A 19,014-nucleotide genomic window follows, 5' to 3' on the forward strand; every position below is an offset into this window, starting at 1 on the left:
CAACCATTTGTGGCTCCATCCAAAAGGATGGTGTTTGTATGGCAGGTGGTGATAAGTCAAAGGGGCTGGGCTCTGCATTGGACAAAGGTTGATGCTGATTACTGTAATGATCAGGAACAAACAACATTCAGGAAACTGAATTAGAGATGCATTTTATTATTCCTCAAAATCAAGACAAAAATAGCACAATAAAACTGCCTCATACTCCATGCACGCACACACAAAAATAATACATTCACACTCAAGAACCAAAAGTTTCCCTTCCTACTCACAAAAACACTTGGTATAGGCAAAGAAGTTTGAATATTGATAAGCCGTCACACACTGACAGCTTGCGGTAAATGTTCAGTCATTGAGCTGAAACATGACACGGTGAAGACTGAAGCTTTCTTGGATGAGATATTGCAACGGCTCCCTCAGAGAGAGCATTGATTATCCTATTTGTTGCAACTGCAATTGTCTACTAGTGCAGAGTCCCTCCTTTTGCTTTGGGGAAGTCAGAGGTCATGCCTTGAGCAGCTTTAAAAACATGTAGTGTCTGTGGCTACCTGGTGCCCAAAACACTCTCTAAACAAATGAATGGATGGATGGATGGATTGATGGATGGATGGATGGATGGATGGATGGGCGGGCAACTCGTACAGAGACCTGAATCCGGTGAATCCAAATGCTGCTCTCTTACATCCTAAAAGAGCTGTAGGCTACGTCTCGCAGTGTGAGCTCTTCCTCTGTTCATCAGTGCGGTTTGTCTGTACTGCCCCCTGGTGGCATTCTGGTAAACCTTCTGATATGCAATTTGGAAACACGGCATCAAAACCAGGTATTAATAATAATAAAATGATACATCAACAAGACTCGTAATAACAACAAAGAGTGAAAGGCAATGGAGGACCTCAGTGCAAGAGCCTGGACATAATGTCCCATTTCAAGGTTTGGTAAAAGCAGCACGTAAAAAGAACAAGGACAGAAAAGCAAACACAAGGGCAAGATGGAAAAGAGTCGTCACTGCTCCAGGTGAACAGTCCACTGCCTCAGATTTCCTGGTAGGATGACGTTGGATATGGTGTGTTGTCATCGTCCCTTCAAGGAGAAAAAAGTTCATTCAAATGTTAAAAGTTAATTATAATGAACATAAAAACATTTATATATGCCCTGTCATTCTACCTTTGATATTACCGCCCACATAGTTCAACTATCTGTGTTTCAGACCTATTATAATTCTAAAGCACTGACCAAAAGACATTAAAAAAAACATAAAAAAATCTAAAAAGCTCACTCATAAAAAAAAATGCCAAGGTCAAACCAGGTCAGTGAGATCCAGTCTACACAACCGGATTCACCGTTAAAAGGATTAAGCATAATTGGCCTTCATTCAAAGCAGCCCAGGATACAGACTATGTACAACACTCCTCCGCCTGCTCTGGTGGCCTGATGGAGGTCAGGTATTGAGACAGACCCATGCCACCTGCAGAGGGACCTCCAGCCTGCGCCTGATGTTTGCTCAGACCCACCGTCCCAGACAGCCAGGGGCGACTCGTCTCTTGTACACGACTCCGCATACAAACAGGAAGGATTGTCCCTGGCTCTCTGTGTCATGAGTCTTAAAACCAAGCTGCCCCCTGTACTTAAATTGAACAAACAGAGATGAGCAGTGAGCCAGACAGCAAACACAACCTTGTGTACACACGCGTCTTGTTAAGAGATTCACAAACAATCTTGTGGAACCAACAGTAAATGTTCAAAAGGTTGCTCTCCTCGACCAACATGTTATGAATTACAATTCATAATTCTGAAGGTGATTTGACCAACATGTTACATCCTAATTTGTAATTCTGAAGGTGATTTGACCAACATGTTACATCCTAATTTATAATTCTGAAGGTGATTTGAATATTCCAAAAGCCCTTGTAAAGCCATTGTACAATACATAACCCTTCATAGACAAGGTCAGGGATGTTACATTCATCTACTGAGCTATTTGATTTTCCACAACCAATTAAGCCTTACTGGATCAATTCTACCCTCCCGTTACAGTTGGCAGTACACCCTGCGTATTCTATGGACACAACTCAGACGATTCTGCGTCAGACAGCCTGAGCCAGACTTCTCCCTGTCGTCTCCCTCAGGCTGCTTCCACAGCAAGTGTTCCCCTTGCTGACCTTATAATTTATTCACAATAGTTCATCTGATGCTGAACAACAGTACCTGTATCAGTTACCCGAGCGCCACTCTCTGCCTTTCAACAATCATGAAGCCATGAGAAGCGTGTTTTACAATCCTTCACATTTCCTCCTAAACTCAGCTCTCATCAAATATGACGTGTATTAGATATTTCTAAGTAAAAGAAATGTACTTTATTTTGTCAAGAGCAATAAATACAATTTCCCAATTCATTGGCCAAGCTCATGTAGGCTACTATCTAACATCCCAATCATGGCAAGAGGCCTACTTGATGTCTATTTTGACACACACCTACTCCTTAGATGACATTAGCACAATTCAGGGGAAACACCTCAAGTGTCCCAAATGTTATAGTGACTAAATGAGAAGTTTGCATGCGGATGATGAAAACCTTAATTTTAATAATGTTAAATTGTGTTAGTTCCCCCTTAGTATGGGACTATTCTAAAACAATATTTAATTTGCATCAATTTGACCATATCCATGAAATCATGAAAATATGTTAAAGGTTTATAAATAAAATCGGGCATTTTGAGTCAAGTGCTTTTGCCCTGATGAGAGGAAGGGAGCACATGACTCATACTTGGCTACTCCACAGTGCAGGGTGGCAGGCCAGCTAAGGACAAGTGCAACAAACACCTTTAAGGGGACAAATCCAGACTTGGTGTCAATGGAGATCACAACTGAGACACCGTTTGCTACCACAGTCAAGACATATGAAAATTAATAACTGAATTAGGCTCTGGTTATTTAAACAACTTGGTTACAACAAGGCATCCATTGAGAGCTTGTGTAAAATGAGCAGGCATAGCTGGAATGGTTTTCCCAACATGAAAACAATACGTTCCTGTGTCACCTCTGAGGCAGAATCAGGGAACCTCTCTGTGTGGAGACTGCAAAGCACCATGGGCTCATTATGACAGCTTGCCCTGGAGCCCAAGAATGGCATCCACACTGTTTCTCTTTTCAGCAGACGCAAGACTTTGGCTACCAGTCTGTCTAACTGACTCAGCACCCAGGCAGCAGGGCCAACAGCTCTAATCCAAAGTGTCTGTAGAGATGCCAGGAAATGCAAGACATTCCCTCAGATCACTCCACTCAAAGTGGACGCCAGCAGCGCGTCTTCCCCCGGCAGCAGAGGAAGAACCTTCTCACCATGTGTCAGCCCTCTGACGTGAAAAAGACGACTTTTTCTACCTGCGGTCTATGCGGTCAAATTTTATTTCATTTTATTTATTTTTGTATCTTCTGTACTAGAACAAATGAACACAATTAAGATAATGAATGTTCACTTTCCAATACTTAATGCAATGTTTATGACTTTCCTGAGGTCCATCTCTTATTTATTATGATCATGAATGCAATAGAAACACTGAAAACTTTCCAAACCCATGTAACCCATGATGTAACCCATGATGTAACCATTTCCAAAACATTGAACCTTTTGGCAGCATTTCCTTCACCTCGTGCACCTTACCTTTCATCCTCCTCTTTCAACTTTCTTGCTGCCTGTTTGGATAGTTTAATTTGCAAGTCCAGTCTATGCAAGAAGTCCTTGGCTGAGAGTTCCTCGGGCTGAGGGGGTTTGACATTGGGCTCCGGGGGACTAGGGGAGGGAGTGGGTGAAAGGCCGTCAGTATCAGGGGCCGCACAGGGCTGCTCCTGGGGAGTGGTGGATTCACTGTCTGGGGACTCCAGAGACAGTCCGTTGAAAAGGGAAGGCTTCGGCGAAATCACTGGAATATTGAGGCTGTTCCGCAGGAAGATGCAGTCATTGCCGAAGAGCTTGTTGGCTCTCTTGATTTGCTCCATCTGTGGTCAAGCAGAGAATTGAAGAGATTATTACGATAACCTCTCATTTGACTATCTTCCACAATACTGCTGAATAGCACACATGAGGTTCCTCATATGAATGATTATTAACAAAAATTGACTAAATGTTTAGTTACAATTAATTAACCGCGATGGTTACATGAGCCCTTATAGTGTGGCAGGACATGTAGCGCTACTCATAAGCAGTACTCGCAGGTGCATTGTTATGATGTCATGCCATGAATGAGGTACCCCACTATTCCTAATTTTCATAGTATCGCTGTGTCACGAGCTAGCCTACTCTATCGACTGGACGTTTCATTCAGTAAGAACAACGCAGTGTTTATGAAATAAGACGTGGGAATTAAACTGTATATTACGTAGTCGCCATAAAGGAACTCCTACTCTACTGCTAAGCAATTAGCATAACGAAACCTTAAACACTCTGTGTTTGCTAGGCTAGGCTACTTTCAAAAACTGGTGTCTGAGGCAATGTTTGATTAGGTACAGCCTCTACTAGGCTGAGATTTATTCCGACATTAACGGTGCACAATGTTTCTTACATCTGATGCAAAACAAACAACAATGTAGCAAACAATTCAAGTAGTAGATGTTGTCATATTTACCGAAACACCATATTTGAGAGCTATCCCTTGCAATGTATCGCTATCCGTTACACGATGCTCAATGTATTTCTCTCCCAAAGAAGCCGTAACACTGGCCGTGCTACCATAGGACCGGGTCTTGGTGCGAGCCAAGCTCTGTGACAATTCACTCTCTGATTCTGACCCAGACCGAGACCTAGGGAAGATGGGTTGCCCGAATCGTCCGCCTCCATCCCGCAGAGGCAGGACTGGGGAGAACTCCGCCATCTTCTTTCTGATAAATAGAGACGCTGCAAAGATACACCAGCTGATAGCACACCTTCTGTGAACCACCGGGGCCTTTCTTTAAATTCTGGAAAGGTCCATGTTGAGTTCCTAGTCTACAAAATAGCCTTGTCGTGTCCTTGAAAAAGGCAAGTCTGTCAAAACTGCAGAAGTTGGAACTGCACAGCCAACAGGCAACGGTACGTGTGCCGCCAGGGCACCGTAACATGATAGTCTACACATAGCAGTCAATCAGGAGGCTGCTAAAAGTTCCACGGTCAAGCTGATCATGTGAAAGATTGTGTAACATTTTATAAAGAGAAAAATATAGACCAAAATTGTTATTTATTCTTTCATTCATTAAGCTATTTTCTTCCCTTTGATTGTGTAGGCTAGTTTATTTTATTGAAATATAACCTAATAGGCGAATAGGCCTATCAAAATATGGATTTGACAGTTTGGATTTGACATTATAATTCATATAGGCCTAAGCCTTAGCTTAGACAAAAACTACCGACTTCAGGCTTCCCACAAGGTTATTTAGTCCAAGGTAACATCTTTGCAAGTAGAGAAATGAATTTGATATTAGATTTTCCTGTGCTGTGAACCTATAGGATTAGTCTGCCGATCGCTATTCCTTTAAAAAAATAACCTGTATATCATTAACTCCGCGACAATTCATTGGAAATCTTGATTCCCCCCCCCCCAACATATCTTGGCAATAGCTTTACTGGCCCATTGTGGAATGTCATTGTGGAATGTCACAAACCAATGGTAGGCACACAAGATGACTAGGCCCAGACTTAAGATTTCAAAGGCAGAGGAGTTGGGCAAAACAATGAATGCAAGAAAACATTTTACCTCCAGTGTGATAATTATGAGTGCCCTCTCCAGTACTACCTGTTGTTGATATTGGTCTCTTAGTGACACTAACATGAGACAGTGCATTAATCATAAGGACTCATTCACATGTCTTGGAAAAATTCCCCAGGATCCTGCTATAGAACTACTACTTGGGGCAGTTCACAAACTGCTCCCTCCTTTGTCATGTATTTGTTGGCCTGCTGATTCGTAAAATTACTTATTTTTTGTGTCCTATGTCCCACAGACCACAGCCTGTACCACACCAGAGATTATCCTCTGTTTATTCAAGATATATCTGAATATACCTCACAGTTCAGCTCAGCTCAAAATGAATGTGAGACTTACCTCAAAGTTTGTTGATAGTTGTTGTAATTATATTTAAATATTAACATTCAAGTTTTCCACATAATAGTATGGAAGATATGAATCTAAATTACCATAACACAGGCTATAACAATAGTATTGTTTTTATCATTGATAAGTGGAGTTCTTTTTAAAAAAAAATGTTTTTATGTTTTTCTCAAGATAGAAAAATCTAAATATGTCAGTAAAGAAACATGCTTCCTTTTTCCAGTTCTATATTTCGTAACATTTTCAAAAAGCCAGGGTTAAAGTTAATATTTTCCATGGACAAAATGTATTTATGTGAGAAGCTGTCCATCAGAGGAACAAAAAGACTGCCATTTTCTTAGACTGGAGTGACACATCTCCCTTTTTGTCATATGATCACAGCAAACGCTTGACATTTCAGTGTCAAAAGAACACCTCTTTGTTGTCCTCTGAATCTGAATTTTTTCTTGCATGCTTCAATGTTGTGGAAACATTCAAACTCATTGTACTCTATATGAAAAGGGTAGAATTGTTTTAGTAGAATCGAGATATAATTTCACATTAGCCACTCATAATACATGTTCTGTATCACCAAACAGATGTGAAATGAACTGAGATAATAACTCATTATTGTATTAACACACAATGAGCTATTTTGAAGAGGTTTCATGTTAGCCACTCATCTAATACTGCAGGACAAAATGAGTATTGGTAAAGTGAGTCACACATAATCCCTGGGATAATCCCACAATATAATCCTGAATGCCTAATCATACTCTCTGTATTATCTTATTGTTAAATCAATCAAATTATTAACAGTAACAATATTTCAAAAATAAAGATAACCATACTTATGCTCATATTTAATTTTGTATTCACATTTATTCAATCGACAGAAGCTTCTATGTGCAAGTGAGACCAATTCAAAACCAGGCAGCAGCTTTGTTGAGAAAAAGAAAAGTAATTGAAAAGTGCAACAATGTTCTCCTTTAATTCCACCTGACAAATATGCCTTAAAGAAGCCTAGTGCAGAAAGTTTAGCTAGAAAAATGCAAAAACAAGTAGCCTATTAAAAAGATAATTTCAGTTAATTTGTTTATGAAGACTTATGTGAACAGATGATGTGGGATGAAATGGGTCTTCAAGTGACAGATAGGGATTCTAATGATTGAATGGAGTAAAACTCATCTCCTCGGATATAAGCTCTTCACATCTCATTTCACAGACAAAAGTGACCACATGATAGACATCCTATCTGTCCACATAATAGATATCCTAGGCCAGCATTTATACTTTTGTGGCAGGAAATACACAATGAAGACACACAAAATACACTATCATCATTTCAGGCCATCCAATGTTCATTTTGTCCACATAACAGTTCTGCTTTATTACTGAAAGTATGATATGCACGAAAGGCCTCTGGTCCTATATATTCCGTGAGTCAGCAAGTTACAGAAGGAGTTAAAATGTTGTTAAGAATACAAACAGTTTACAGAGCTATACCAGCACAATCAGACATCAGGTTCACAACAACATTGAAGGTGAAGAAAATAGATAGCCTACACTACACATATTAAACAACATAATACAAAATATGTGCGGCCGGATGGGAAGAATATAATGTCAGTGTCCTTACATCTTTTGCATTACTTGAATATTGTATGGTATCTTCGCATTGTTTAAATTTATAATAAATGATTTCCCCTCCCGTTCCATCCATTGGGTGTATAACTTACCATGAGTCAAACGTTGCTGAACATTGTGGATACAGGTTAGATGCTATTATTTATTTATTGATATGCCCATTCACTAAAATCGATAAAAGGCCATTTTTGATATCTGAACGTTACAGTTCATAAGAAAAGAGTTTGATGCTTACTGAAGGAGAGAGTGTGCTGAAAAGTTATATTATATGGTAGCAGGAGTGAATTATTTCAATAAGACAATCAATAACAACTAATTATTCTTATTCTGAAGGTTTATTAGTTATAGTATTCAGCATACTGAGGCATTGTATTATAGTATTAAACATACTGAATACTATAACTCTAATAGTATTAGTAATAATAATAATAAAAGTATTTAACCCCTGACAAATATATAATAATAATAATAATAATAATAATAATAATATCAAAACTATAGGGCATGTAACACATATATTAGCATAACAGATTCGATATGGACATGGATTACAGGTGACACTAAAGAATGAAGTTTATTTGAAAGATGCAGTAGTAACTCAAATAGAGTATATAACTGATTACAGAGGAGATTTTGTTCAAACATATCAGGTTGAAACAGGAATTTGTTATATAAGAACGGATTTCCGAAATATCAAATTGAATATATAACTTTTTACAGGTGAGATTGTGTTGAAACTAGTGCTGTCAAACGATTAAAATATTTAATCGCGATTAATCGCATTTATGTCATTGTTAACTCAAAATCAATCGCGATTAATCGCAAATTTTTATCTATTCTAAATGTCCCTTCGTTTATTTATTTTTTCCATCATTTTATTTTTATTTTAATGCCCTTATCAACATGGAAAAGTGGATTGGCTTGCTTTATGCAAATGTTTTATTTGATTGAAAACCAACATTGCCAAACAGGGCGGTACAAAATAAAATTATAAAGTGCACATTTCATATAAACAAGGACTCAGCCTATAGTGCAGTTAAACCATGGCTTAATATTTTCTTTTTTTCAAGTTTGCTGGGAACATAGAAGTCAGGCCTCTTATTTCAGAAACAATGAATCGTAACAGTTAGGTTACCAATAAAAGGTAAGCCTACTACTTCTTTGCTTTCAGCCAGCTGCCTGTTGACATTTTCAGACAACAGTGAAGCTCGCTTCTTTTGCACAACACAACTTTTAAAAGTAAACTTTCCATTCAGAAGCTTTTTATCATCCTTTCGCCGTATTGCGCCTCACCATTCACTCAAACCGTAACGTTAGCCTACTACACAGTTTGCGAGGCCAAAAAGAATGTTAATCTTAAAAAAAAATTTTTTTTTTTTTAAATTTGCGTTAATCTCGCGATAAAAAAATGAACGGCGTTAAAAGGGGTTTGCGTTAACGCCGTTAATAACGCGTTAAACTGACAGCACTAGTTGAAACATATCATACTGAAACAGTGAGTTATGTGAGAATGGCACTGTGGTGTCCGGTGTGATGAGGAGCACTGTGGAAGTGTTCATGCCTCAGGTGATGAGGAGCTCTGTAGTCCATCATGTTTTGCTGTTAGCAGAGGGATAGTAACCGGCCTATTTTAGAGATATAATGGGTCTGAAGTCGATACGGAGATTAAATACACATGTATTTTATTGAACAAAATCGAATGCGGGGTCAGTGAGGCAGTCATTTAAGTACCACGGACATTGTTTTGTAAATTTTTCAAAACCGCATTCATTTTCTCACAGGGATATTTTTTTTACAAACTGTTACTTTTGCAAAAATGTTAATCTGCTACATGCAAAATGAACACAGTTGCTTGCTTGCACACTCTATTGACATGTCCCTCCTCGTGCCAGTGGCATGCAGTTCCTGACTGCCTGCTGTTAATATGGGTCTCTTAGTGACACTAACATGAGAGACAGTGAATTAATCATTAGGACTCATTCACATGTCTTTGGAAAAATTCCACAGGATTCTATTATAGAACTACTTGGGGCAGTTCACAATCTGCTCCCTCCCTTGTCATGTATTTGTTTTATAGCCAGCAACAACAAACAATGAACATGACCCACGTCAATAACACCCACCGTCGCATAATTACATAGCCTAGTGTAAGTGCAGTCTCATTCTCTTAGCACCTTAGTTGTCTTTTCCTAAGTCCTTATGACTTATAAAGAGAGAGTGTAGGAAGACTGAAAGAAAATGGCGTAAATCCAAACTTCTCATCCATTATCAAATACACAAAGAGATGCTACGCAAATATAACTTTGAAACATGCAAAGCAAGACAGTCTTTCTTCTCTAACATCATCAGCAAGAATATGAACAATGCTAGAGTTCTTTTTTCAACAGTTGAAAAGTTAACTAATCCCCCTCCACAATTAGGACCCGAGCTTGTCTCCACAAATAAGTGCAATGAGTTTGCATCTTTTTTCAAATGTAAAATTGATAAAATCAGACTGAACATATTATCTCAAACGCAAATCACTCAAAACCTCGAACCACCAGTGACAAAAAGAGGAGCACATAACTTGATGTCTGAATTTAGCTTGATTGACTTTGAAATTCTTGAAAAGTACAAAACCTCAACTCTTCCACATGTGAATTGGATATTCTACCTACCAGCTTTTTAAAATCTCATTCACCTCATAACGACAAATCTGCTTGAAATCATAAATACATCATTACAGACTGGCACATTTCCTAACTCCCTGAAAACAGCTGTTGTAAAACCCCTACTGAAAAAGAATAACCTGGATGCCTCCACATTAAACAACTACAGGCCCATATCCAATATACCATTCATAGGTAAAATTATTGAAAAAATTGTCTTTAATCAGCTAACCACATTTTTGACACTGAATAACTGCCTTGATGACTTTCAGTCAGGTTTTCGTGCTAATCACAGCACTGAAACAGCTCTTGTTAAAGTTTTAAATGACATACGCCTAAATACAGATGCAGGTAAAGCATCGGTCCTAGTATTGCTGGACCTTAGTGCAGTCTTTGACACTGTTGATCACAACATATTACTTCACCGACTAGAACACTGGGTTGGCGTCTCAGGTGTTGTTATCAAGTGGTTGAAATCATACTTACAAGACAGGAGCTTTTTTGTTGCAGTTGGCAACTGCACCTCAACACCTACGTCCCTGACCTGTGGAGTCCCCCAGGGCTCAATTTTGGGTCCACTTCTATTCAACCTTTATATGCTCCCACTTGGACAAATCTTAAAGAATAATTTGATCTATCATAACTATGCTGATGACACCCAAATTTACTTAACTTTGACACCTAATGACTATGGTCCCCTTGAATCTCTTTGTGATTGTATTGAGCAAATTAACCACTGGATGTCTCAGAACTTTCTCCAGCTAAACAAAGACAAAACTGAAGTAATAGTTTTTGGTAAAAAGGAGGAAAGATGTAAGATTGCCACCCTTCTTAACAAAAAAGGACTTAAAGCAAAGGATACTGTCAGAAATCTTGGCGTCCTCTTAGACAGTGATCTAAATTTTAACAGCCACATGAAAGCAATTACTAAATCTGCGTTCTACCATCTCAAAAACATTGCCAAACTTAGGGATTTTATGTCAAAAGATGACTTGGAAAAACTAATTCATGCCTTTATCTCCAGTAGGGTTGATTACTGCAATGGGCTGTTCACAGGCCTTCCCAAAAAAAACCTTAAACAGCTTCAAATGATACAAAATGCAGCAGCCAGAATTCTTACAAAAACAAAAAGAACTGACCACATAACCCCTATACTGAAATACCTGCACTGGCTCCCAGTAAGTTACAGGATTGACTTTAAAGCACTGCTGCTTATTTTCAAGTCACTTAATGGGATAGGGCCAAAGTATCTATCTGACATGTTTCAGCAGTACGTACCACCCAGATCTCTCAGATCGCAGCATAAATTTCTATTAGTAAAACCCACTGTCCAAACTAAACAGGGTGAAGCAGCACTCAGCCACTATGCGGTTCACCTCTGGAACCAACTTCCAGAAGACATTAAAAACGTTCCAACTACTTTCAGTTTTAAATCTAGACTAAAGACCAAACTTTTCTCAGATGCCTTCTGCTAACTGGCCATGAACAGTTCCTTTGAAGTATTATTGCTTACTCTAATAGACTAGTGATTGTTATTATTCTTTTTTATGCTTTTATTTCCTATATTTTACTATTTTTATGCCTTAATGTTCTCATGCTTTTATTTTCTATAATTTACTGTTTTTATGATCATGCACTGACCTTTTGCTTTTTTTAAAAAAAATTTTTTATGTGAAGCACATTGTTGTGCATGTATGTGAAGCACATTGAATGACCACGGTGTATGAATTGTGCTATATAAATAAAATTGCCTTGCCTTGCCTTGCCTTATGAGTTCTCCTTCAAGTAACACAACAATTTGACACTTTTGAGGTATGGTTTTATAGGCAACTAGTTTTGGTACCTTCCTCAAATTCATTTTGATAGCGTATGGTCATGTGAAGGACAGATAAACATCTGTGTCTTCCCCACTAGCCATCCAGGATATGCCCTATGTAGTTGTGTGTACCGGGCTGGAATACCCTGCAAAAATGGAAGAAAAGCTTTCACAGCATGACATTGGCAGCTATACTGCTAAAAATACACCAGTGAGTGTGTTGGCAAGCCTGTATCAGTGTCAACTAGGCTGTTAGTGGTGTTTGCAAGGTTTTTGCATGCCTTTTAGGTAGTTAGCTTGCTAGTTTTGGAACAGAACTCCTTATTGCTGCTTTAAGATCTTTCCTTGACCTCATGACATTTTCCATCGAGGTCAAGGAAAGGTGGTTAGGAAAGGACATACATAATATTTTTGACCATTCGACCACAGCCTCCCTCTCCTCCCGGTTTGAACCCAGAGTTGTTTTCTTGATTAGAAGCTTGTCCATTTTTTATTTTCATAACACAGAGGATGGAAATGCACACAGATTCACTCTTAAAATATGCGGCAGTGGTACAGGAGGTAAAGAAGTCGTTTAGTAATCAGAAGGTTGCTAGTTCGATTCCCTGTCGAAGTGTCCTTGAGCAAGGCACTGAACCCCTAATTGCTCCTGATGTGCAGTGTGCCATCAGTGTAATTGTAAAATGTGTATACATTGTAAGTTGCACATATGTAAGTCGCTTTGGATAAAAGCGTCTGCTAAATGTAAATGTATGCGAATGAGTTGGATAGTAACTCATGACCTTCAAGTTGTATTATTCCGTCCTGGGAACTAATTCTTGAGTCATGTCATTTAATGTTAATTCCGTATGGAAATGTAATTAACTGGAAGCATACACACAGAGGGGGAAGAGAATTTATGATCGATGAATAGTCATCATCTGCTACCCAAAAGACCAAAAGCACAGTGCAATTACTGGGAATGATATTCATTAGTGAGGCTTTGCTGGCCAGCTGGGCCTTGTTAGGAGCAGGTGATTCAGCTTCTGTCCTCAAGCTAAAATGCCAGCTCTGAATATGGTGAGTGTCACCTGGTGTCACCAAGGGTAAAGATGTAGAATACGACAACAAAACGAAAAGACAGGCCATCACTGATTGTAAAACAACAACAAAACTTGTCCTTTTAACCATTATCCTTGTATTGTAAGTTAAACTTGTCCTTTTAACCATTATCCTTGTAATGTAAGTTAAACTTGTCCTTTCAACCATTATCCTTGTAATGTAAGTGAATAAACGCACGCAACTGAGATGCAGCAGTACCGCAACACAGCTGCCAGGCACATGCAATGCAGACAGTGTGAAACGAGCCTAAAAATTGGTCGACGCACGCAAGAAGGGGTACGAAAGCACGCAAGGGGCACGCAAGGGGCTTGTGGGATCTTCCCAGCTGTGTGTAAAGATGTTGGCTTTTCAAAAGTAAATGGACACAAAGGTGATCATTGTAACACTGACATATTAATTGTATTTGTCAAATATTCATATTAAATGAAGTTCAAAACATAGTTTTGTACTAGTTGGTTGTTTCATTAACTCATAAACTGAGAATTTGCTCAGCTGGTTTGAACCACTGTACAAACTGCCAATGTAATGACAGATGGTTCGTGGTTTGTTGTTTTCTGTGCCATAATAGCCAAATATGGTAATGTGCTTGAAAGCTGACATTCATCAATTTGTTTGACAAAAACGAATCATAGAGTTACAGTAGGTGTTTGTACCCCAACAAATGCACGTTTAACAACAAAACAGGTTACAGAGATGACGACCTGATCAATTCTGTCACCATTCAGGAGGTTCTTTTGTGTTATATTAAGAGACAATGGATTCAACGTATCTAATTTTAATAGATGTCACAAAACAAAAATATTATATATTATTATAATATAATCATTTCCATCGATTATAAACAGTGCTATATATGTAACAACAACACTTTATGAAAACTGCTTGACCTAAACACAGTGGCCTGTTTTGCACTCTTAAGATATTACCACTCATAATTAATATAGTGCTACTAATACTATCACTATTGTTCACAGTTCTTGCGGCAGCAGATTTCCTTCTAAAGAGAAATTAGGAATAGCATGATGAATACAGTTGACTGGAATTATTTAGTTTAATCAGCAGAATATTGACCATGAAAGGATAACATGTAACATACAATGGACACATGGATAGACTTGAATAGGACTAGCAATTCTTTTTCAGTGACCAGTCATTATTTTGCCCAACAAACAGAGAACTTGCACTTTACTATGAGAATGTTGATGTGTCAGTCAGAAATGGCACGAGTATGTTGAAGCAACTCGTGCCATTTCTGACTGACACATCAAGTTTCTCATAGTAAAGTGCAAGTGGTTTCTCGGTTTGTGATCTGTTGTATAATCTGTTTCACTGATTATACATACCTAGTAAACAAAGGATGTTGAACCAACTCTGTTTCCTAGGTATGCATAATCAGTGATGCATTTTGATCTCTATGCTGAGAATTCAAGCAAATCCTTTTCCTTTGCTACACCAGGACAGTGGAAAAACACCACACTGAAAAAAGCCCTAACCCTAACCACCCCCAGTAACTTTCCTGAGGCCTTGTCCCTCTAATCCCTGACCATTTAACACAACAGGTATGGTTGTTGTGGCAATGCTGGAATGGGAAATTACCAGTTTGTTTGGACCATCTGTCCTCCATCGCTTTGACTTGATTCCTGAGTATATTAGACAAGGCCCATTCCCTCTGCACCAGGTGGCTTCATTGAGGCAGCAGGTCAAACTCTTCCGGAAGTGTCCATGTCTGGGAGGGAGTCTGTGCCCCTCTCAGCTCCTCTGACCCTGAAGAAGCCTATGCAGGCCAGAGACCTAAAGAGAGGAGCCTTCTGTAGAAACACCTTGTCCCTGTATGCCTGTGTCTATGGTTGCTCCGTAAAAACTGGGCTAAAAAAAAAATCACCCACAGACTTTATTCCTAATTACCCTGTAGTCAACACAGAGAGAAATAACACAAAGCATACTAAAATAATAAAATAAAAGATAATATTATTTAATAATCCCATAATTACAATTCCCACTACAATGTCTTATAACACAGAGCAGGGTATATTGTAACTGCATAGGTCATCCCGTTCTTCCCGGTAGTGTTACTAACTGCAGAGATAGGTGGCGCTTGACTCAGTGCGCCCTCTGCTGGTTGACAGTATGTACAGTGATACTCTTGTAGTTAATTCCACTTACAGACAGATGGCAGTGTTGCATTAGCTACACCACATACGAAGCTGCCCGGACAGACCTGTGTTTACAAAGTCAAACATCAGAAGTGTCCGCAGATACGTGTAGGGAAGTATTTTGCTCTGACACTAAGTAAGTCAGGAAAGCCGTAATTTGTTAAACTACTTTTTCAGGCACAGATATCTGATATTAAACAGACAGCATAACAGGACATTCCAGAAAAGGCCTGTTCCTTTTCTACACAGGTTAGTCTATATACATTTTCCTGTCTGTTTTATGTAGACCATAACAAAAAGGAGTGTGTAAAGTTTGGCCCATGAAATACAAATCTGAAATGTTATACTAGTGCTGTGACTTCATTCCCAAGCTGAACATTGTCTGCATTTTTTTGTATGAATTTGGTATGAATGAATTATTCTTTTGCACAGCATTTATGGGGAGAGGGCAGGAGAGAGAGGGAGAGGGAGAGGGAGAGCGCAGGAGAGAGAGGGAGAGGGAGAGAGAACCTTTTGAATGATCACAGGGCGTGTCTGGTTTCTACTTGAAAAGGCCCATTCTATGGACCAAACACATCTAATCTACAGCCAATCCCTAGGACCCCAAGAGCCTCTGCAATTCTATACTGACCTAGCCTTCATCGCTCTTAGGTTCCCACCCATACTGCATGTTCCCCATCTTAGGTTCTCACCCATACTGCATGTTCCCCTATTGGAGACTAGCCTTCATCGCTCTTAGGTTCTCACCCATACTGCATGTTCCCCTATTGGAGACTAGCCTTCATCGCTCTTAGGTTCTCACCCATACTGCATGTTCCCCTATTGGAGACTAGCCTTCATCGCTCTTAGGTTCCCACCCATACTGCATGTTCCCCATCTTAGGTTCCCACCCATACTGCATGTTCCCCTATTGGAGAATAGCTTCTGTCTTCTCCCCCATCTGAACGTTCTGGCAAGCGTTAATGAACCACACCAAACCCACACATGCATAGCAGGGCCCCACCCAAAACAGCTGTGCCTTTTCTCACACAAACAGCAGCGGCCCTGTAACAAAAAGGATGTTTGTCTGGTAGTTGATGCAGCAATCTGTTTTTCCAGTAAAGCGCAGTAACGAAGCACGTGGAACATACTCCGAATTCAGCGGTGCAAGTCTGAACCACAAGCATCTCCAACTGTAGCCATATATACTGTTTAAGACACCTCCTACACTTTTAATGTAAATGAGCTAGGCTTCAAATGCAAACAGGTCTGGCAACCTTTTGTTGTTCTGTATGATATTCAGGTTTCTCTGACCTACTGCCTGAGATGGTTCTTAATGGCCTACCCCCATTCCCGTACTATATTTGGTTGCAGTCACTCACACCTCAGTTTGCTTCCTGGCCCCAGGTGTCTGTGAGCAATACCAGTGTGGGCACCTTTCCTTTTAAGGTTACCATGATAAGATTATCATTTGTGAGATTATGCTGGCCAACCTTTGGTGGTCACAGAAGTTGCTTGATCATGAATGTCATGTTCTCTCGCAGGATATATTATAATTTCTTACAGCCCCAATACGACTGACTCACATAGCTCCTTCATAATGCCATAACACAGATGCGGCGCTTACATGATAACATAGACCAGGTTGCACACATCAAATAATCATCAAAACAAACAAACAATTGAGAATTGACCATCATTACCATATAAGGCTGTTTAGAGTGTGGTGAGGGCTAGGCTAGAGAAACAGGTAGAGGTGAATGAGCCTTTTGTTTGACTCACAGGGCCGGCCTCAGTATCTACCTGAGATGATGTCATGCACTCGGAACTCAAAGTCCAGGACACTGTCGTGGCGTTGACACAGGCCCTGCATTTAGAGACATGATTCTGTATTGTTCAGACATGTTCCCTCTTGGCTTCTGTTCAAGACTGTGTATACACCCTTACACACAAAACAATGGGTGTGTCTGCTGTGAGCCACATGAGGCACACACATCAGCACGCTTACAGCTGCCGTAAAACATTACGTCACTAATGTTCAACCAGGTGCCAGGACTTTAGCCTCGCCAAGAGTTTATCTGCACTGATAGCGTCATGGTATACTTCAATTCATATGGATCAACACATGGCACACAGTTCTGGAACTTCTAGAACTTTTCCCATGGTGTATCATAAAAGGACTCTGGGGCTCCATGAGTTTACATTCAATTTCAATGTCAGGACTGGATCGGTTTCTCATACTGACAAAATGTTTGAGAATACAGTCTTTCAGAGGCCCTTTTTAACAACAGTACATGCGATGAAATGAAAACACTTTCTGACCATCACGCTGTCTCCTCTAACAGGCAGTGGGAGCAAACTCTGTTGAGGCAGTCAGCTCAGGTTAGGGTACAATGGTGTATGTGGTCCCAAGCGCACTCAGCGTTGAGATAAATCAGTGCTCTCTGTTCTGGCAAGAGTGCAGAGGGTGACATAGCTGCATTACATCATCTTCAAGGCATGAGCAAACGATCATAAGAGACTGGATTCAATTAGTGGGCCACCACCTGCAGGCGCTCCCCAACTGGATCTGACTTTATAGGAGTCACCATGGAAACTACCCCTTAACTGCAGGAGCAGACTTGTTTTTGCACTGTTTATGATCCACATACAATTGAAAAAAAACTTCACAATGGGTGCATGTATCACTGAATCCATGTCTCTTATGAGAGTTTAGAGTGATGGCACTGTGTTTGAATGTGGTCAGTTGCGTGCTCACAGAACCAGAGAAACTAATGGGAGACGACAGCGATACGTAAAAACATTTATTGTTCCGGATGTTTCGTTCTTTTTACAGTGCCACAAAGAGCCATGGAGTTAATAACAGTACATAATATTTCCTCTTCTTGAGTCCATAGTTGAAGTATTAAGGTAAAAAAAAAATTGTGGAGAGTGCCTTACCATTGATATTTCTATATTTCTACATAGACATTGGTATATACGAAGGGGTGTAAGGAGTTTCTGTGAAGAAGAGGTCTTGAGATGGACATCTATATTACACATCAAAAGATCAAACATTCCACAGGGCAAGGGCCGTTTCACTTACGTGTGTTTTATATAAGCATGATCCAGCTACCCAAAGAGAGAAGAAAAGAACTGCAAAAACACTTGAGTTACCTGACATCATGGCCCAAAGCACAGATGTACGAAAACTTAAAAACCAACTGTAATACACACTCATGTTTACAGGCAAAAGACAGACGGAAAAATAGACAAGCATGATCACAAATGTGCTGATTGGTCCACAAGGCTATGTTAACACATCTCTTTTCAAAAAGAGGTGGAAACAACTGAAACAAACGATAAAATGGAATGCTAACTTGGTCTGAGCGTTCACAACTAAAGCATGCTCACGTGTTCCCCTGTGAGAGAAGATCCAGCTGACTGTTGACCCCTTACATAATGAACTAGCATCCTTTATAAAAAAAACAACATGTGTGTGTGTGTGTGTGTGTGTTTGCGAGAGTGTATGTGTGTATCTTTGTGGGCGAGTTGTTTCCGCTTTAGTGGTGTGACTGCCTGGGAGGCCGGAGGCCTTGTTCACAAGGTTGTCCCAGCATTTAGCTCTAAAATAA

At 39.7% G+C, this 19,014-nt stretch overlaps 1 protein-coding gene across 1 annotated transcript; it reads right to left on the bottom strand.

Moving 5' to 3' along the window:
• Window positions 1-136: 136 nt before the first annotated feature.
• On the bottom strand, window positions 137-5,165 carry lysmd2 (LysM, putative peptidoglycan-binding, domain containing 2). Its single transcript, XM_012814967.3, has 3 exons — window positions 4,620-5,165; window positions 3,659-3,993; window positions 137-1,080 (listed from the first exon to the last, which is right to left on the bottom strand). The coding sequence occupies exons 1-3, from the start codon at window positions 4,863-4,865 to the stop codon at window positions 1,032-1,034; spliced, it is 630 nt and encodes a 209-aa protein (XP_012670421.1). The 5' UTR covers window positions 4,866-5,165; the 3' UTR covers window positions 137-1,031.
• Between the last annotated feature and the right edge of the window lie 13,849 nt (window positions 5,166-19,014).

Source organism: Clupea harengus, chromosome 6, assembly GCF_900700415.2.
Source record: "Clupea harengus chromosome 6, Ch_v2.0.2, whole genome shotgun sequence".
NCBI classification, from domain to species: domain Eukaryota; kingdom Metazoa; phylum Chordata; class Actinopteri; order Clupeiformes; family Clupeidae; genus Clupea; species Clupea harengus.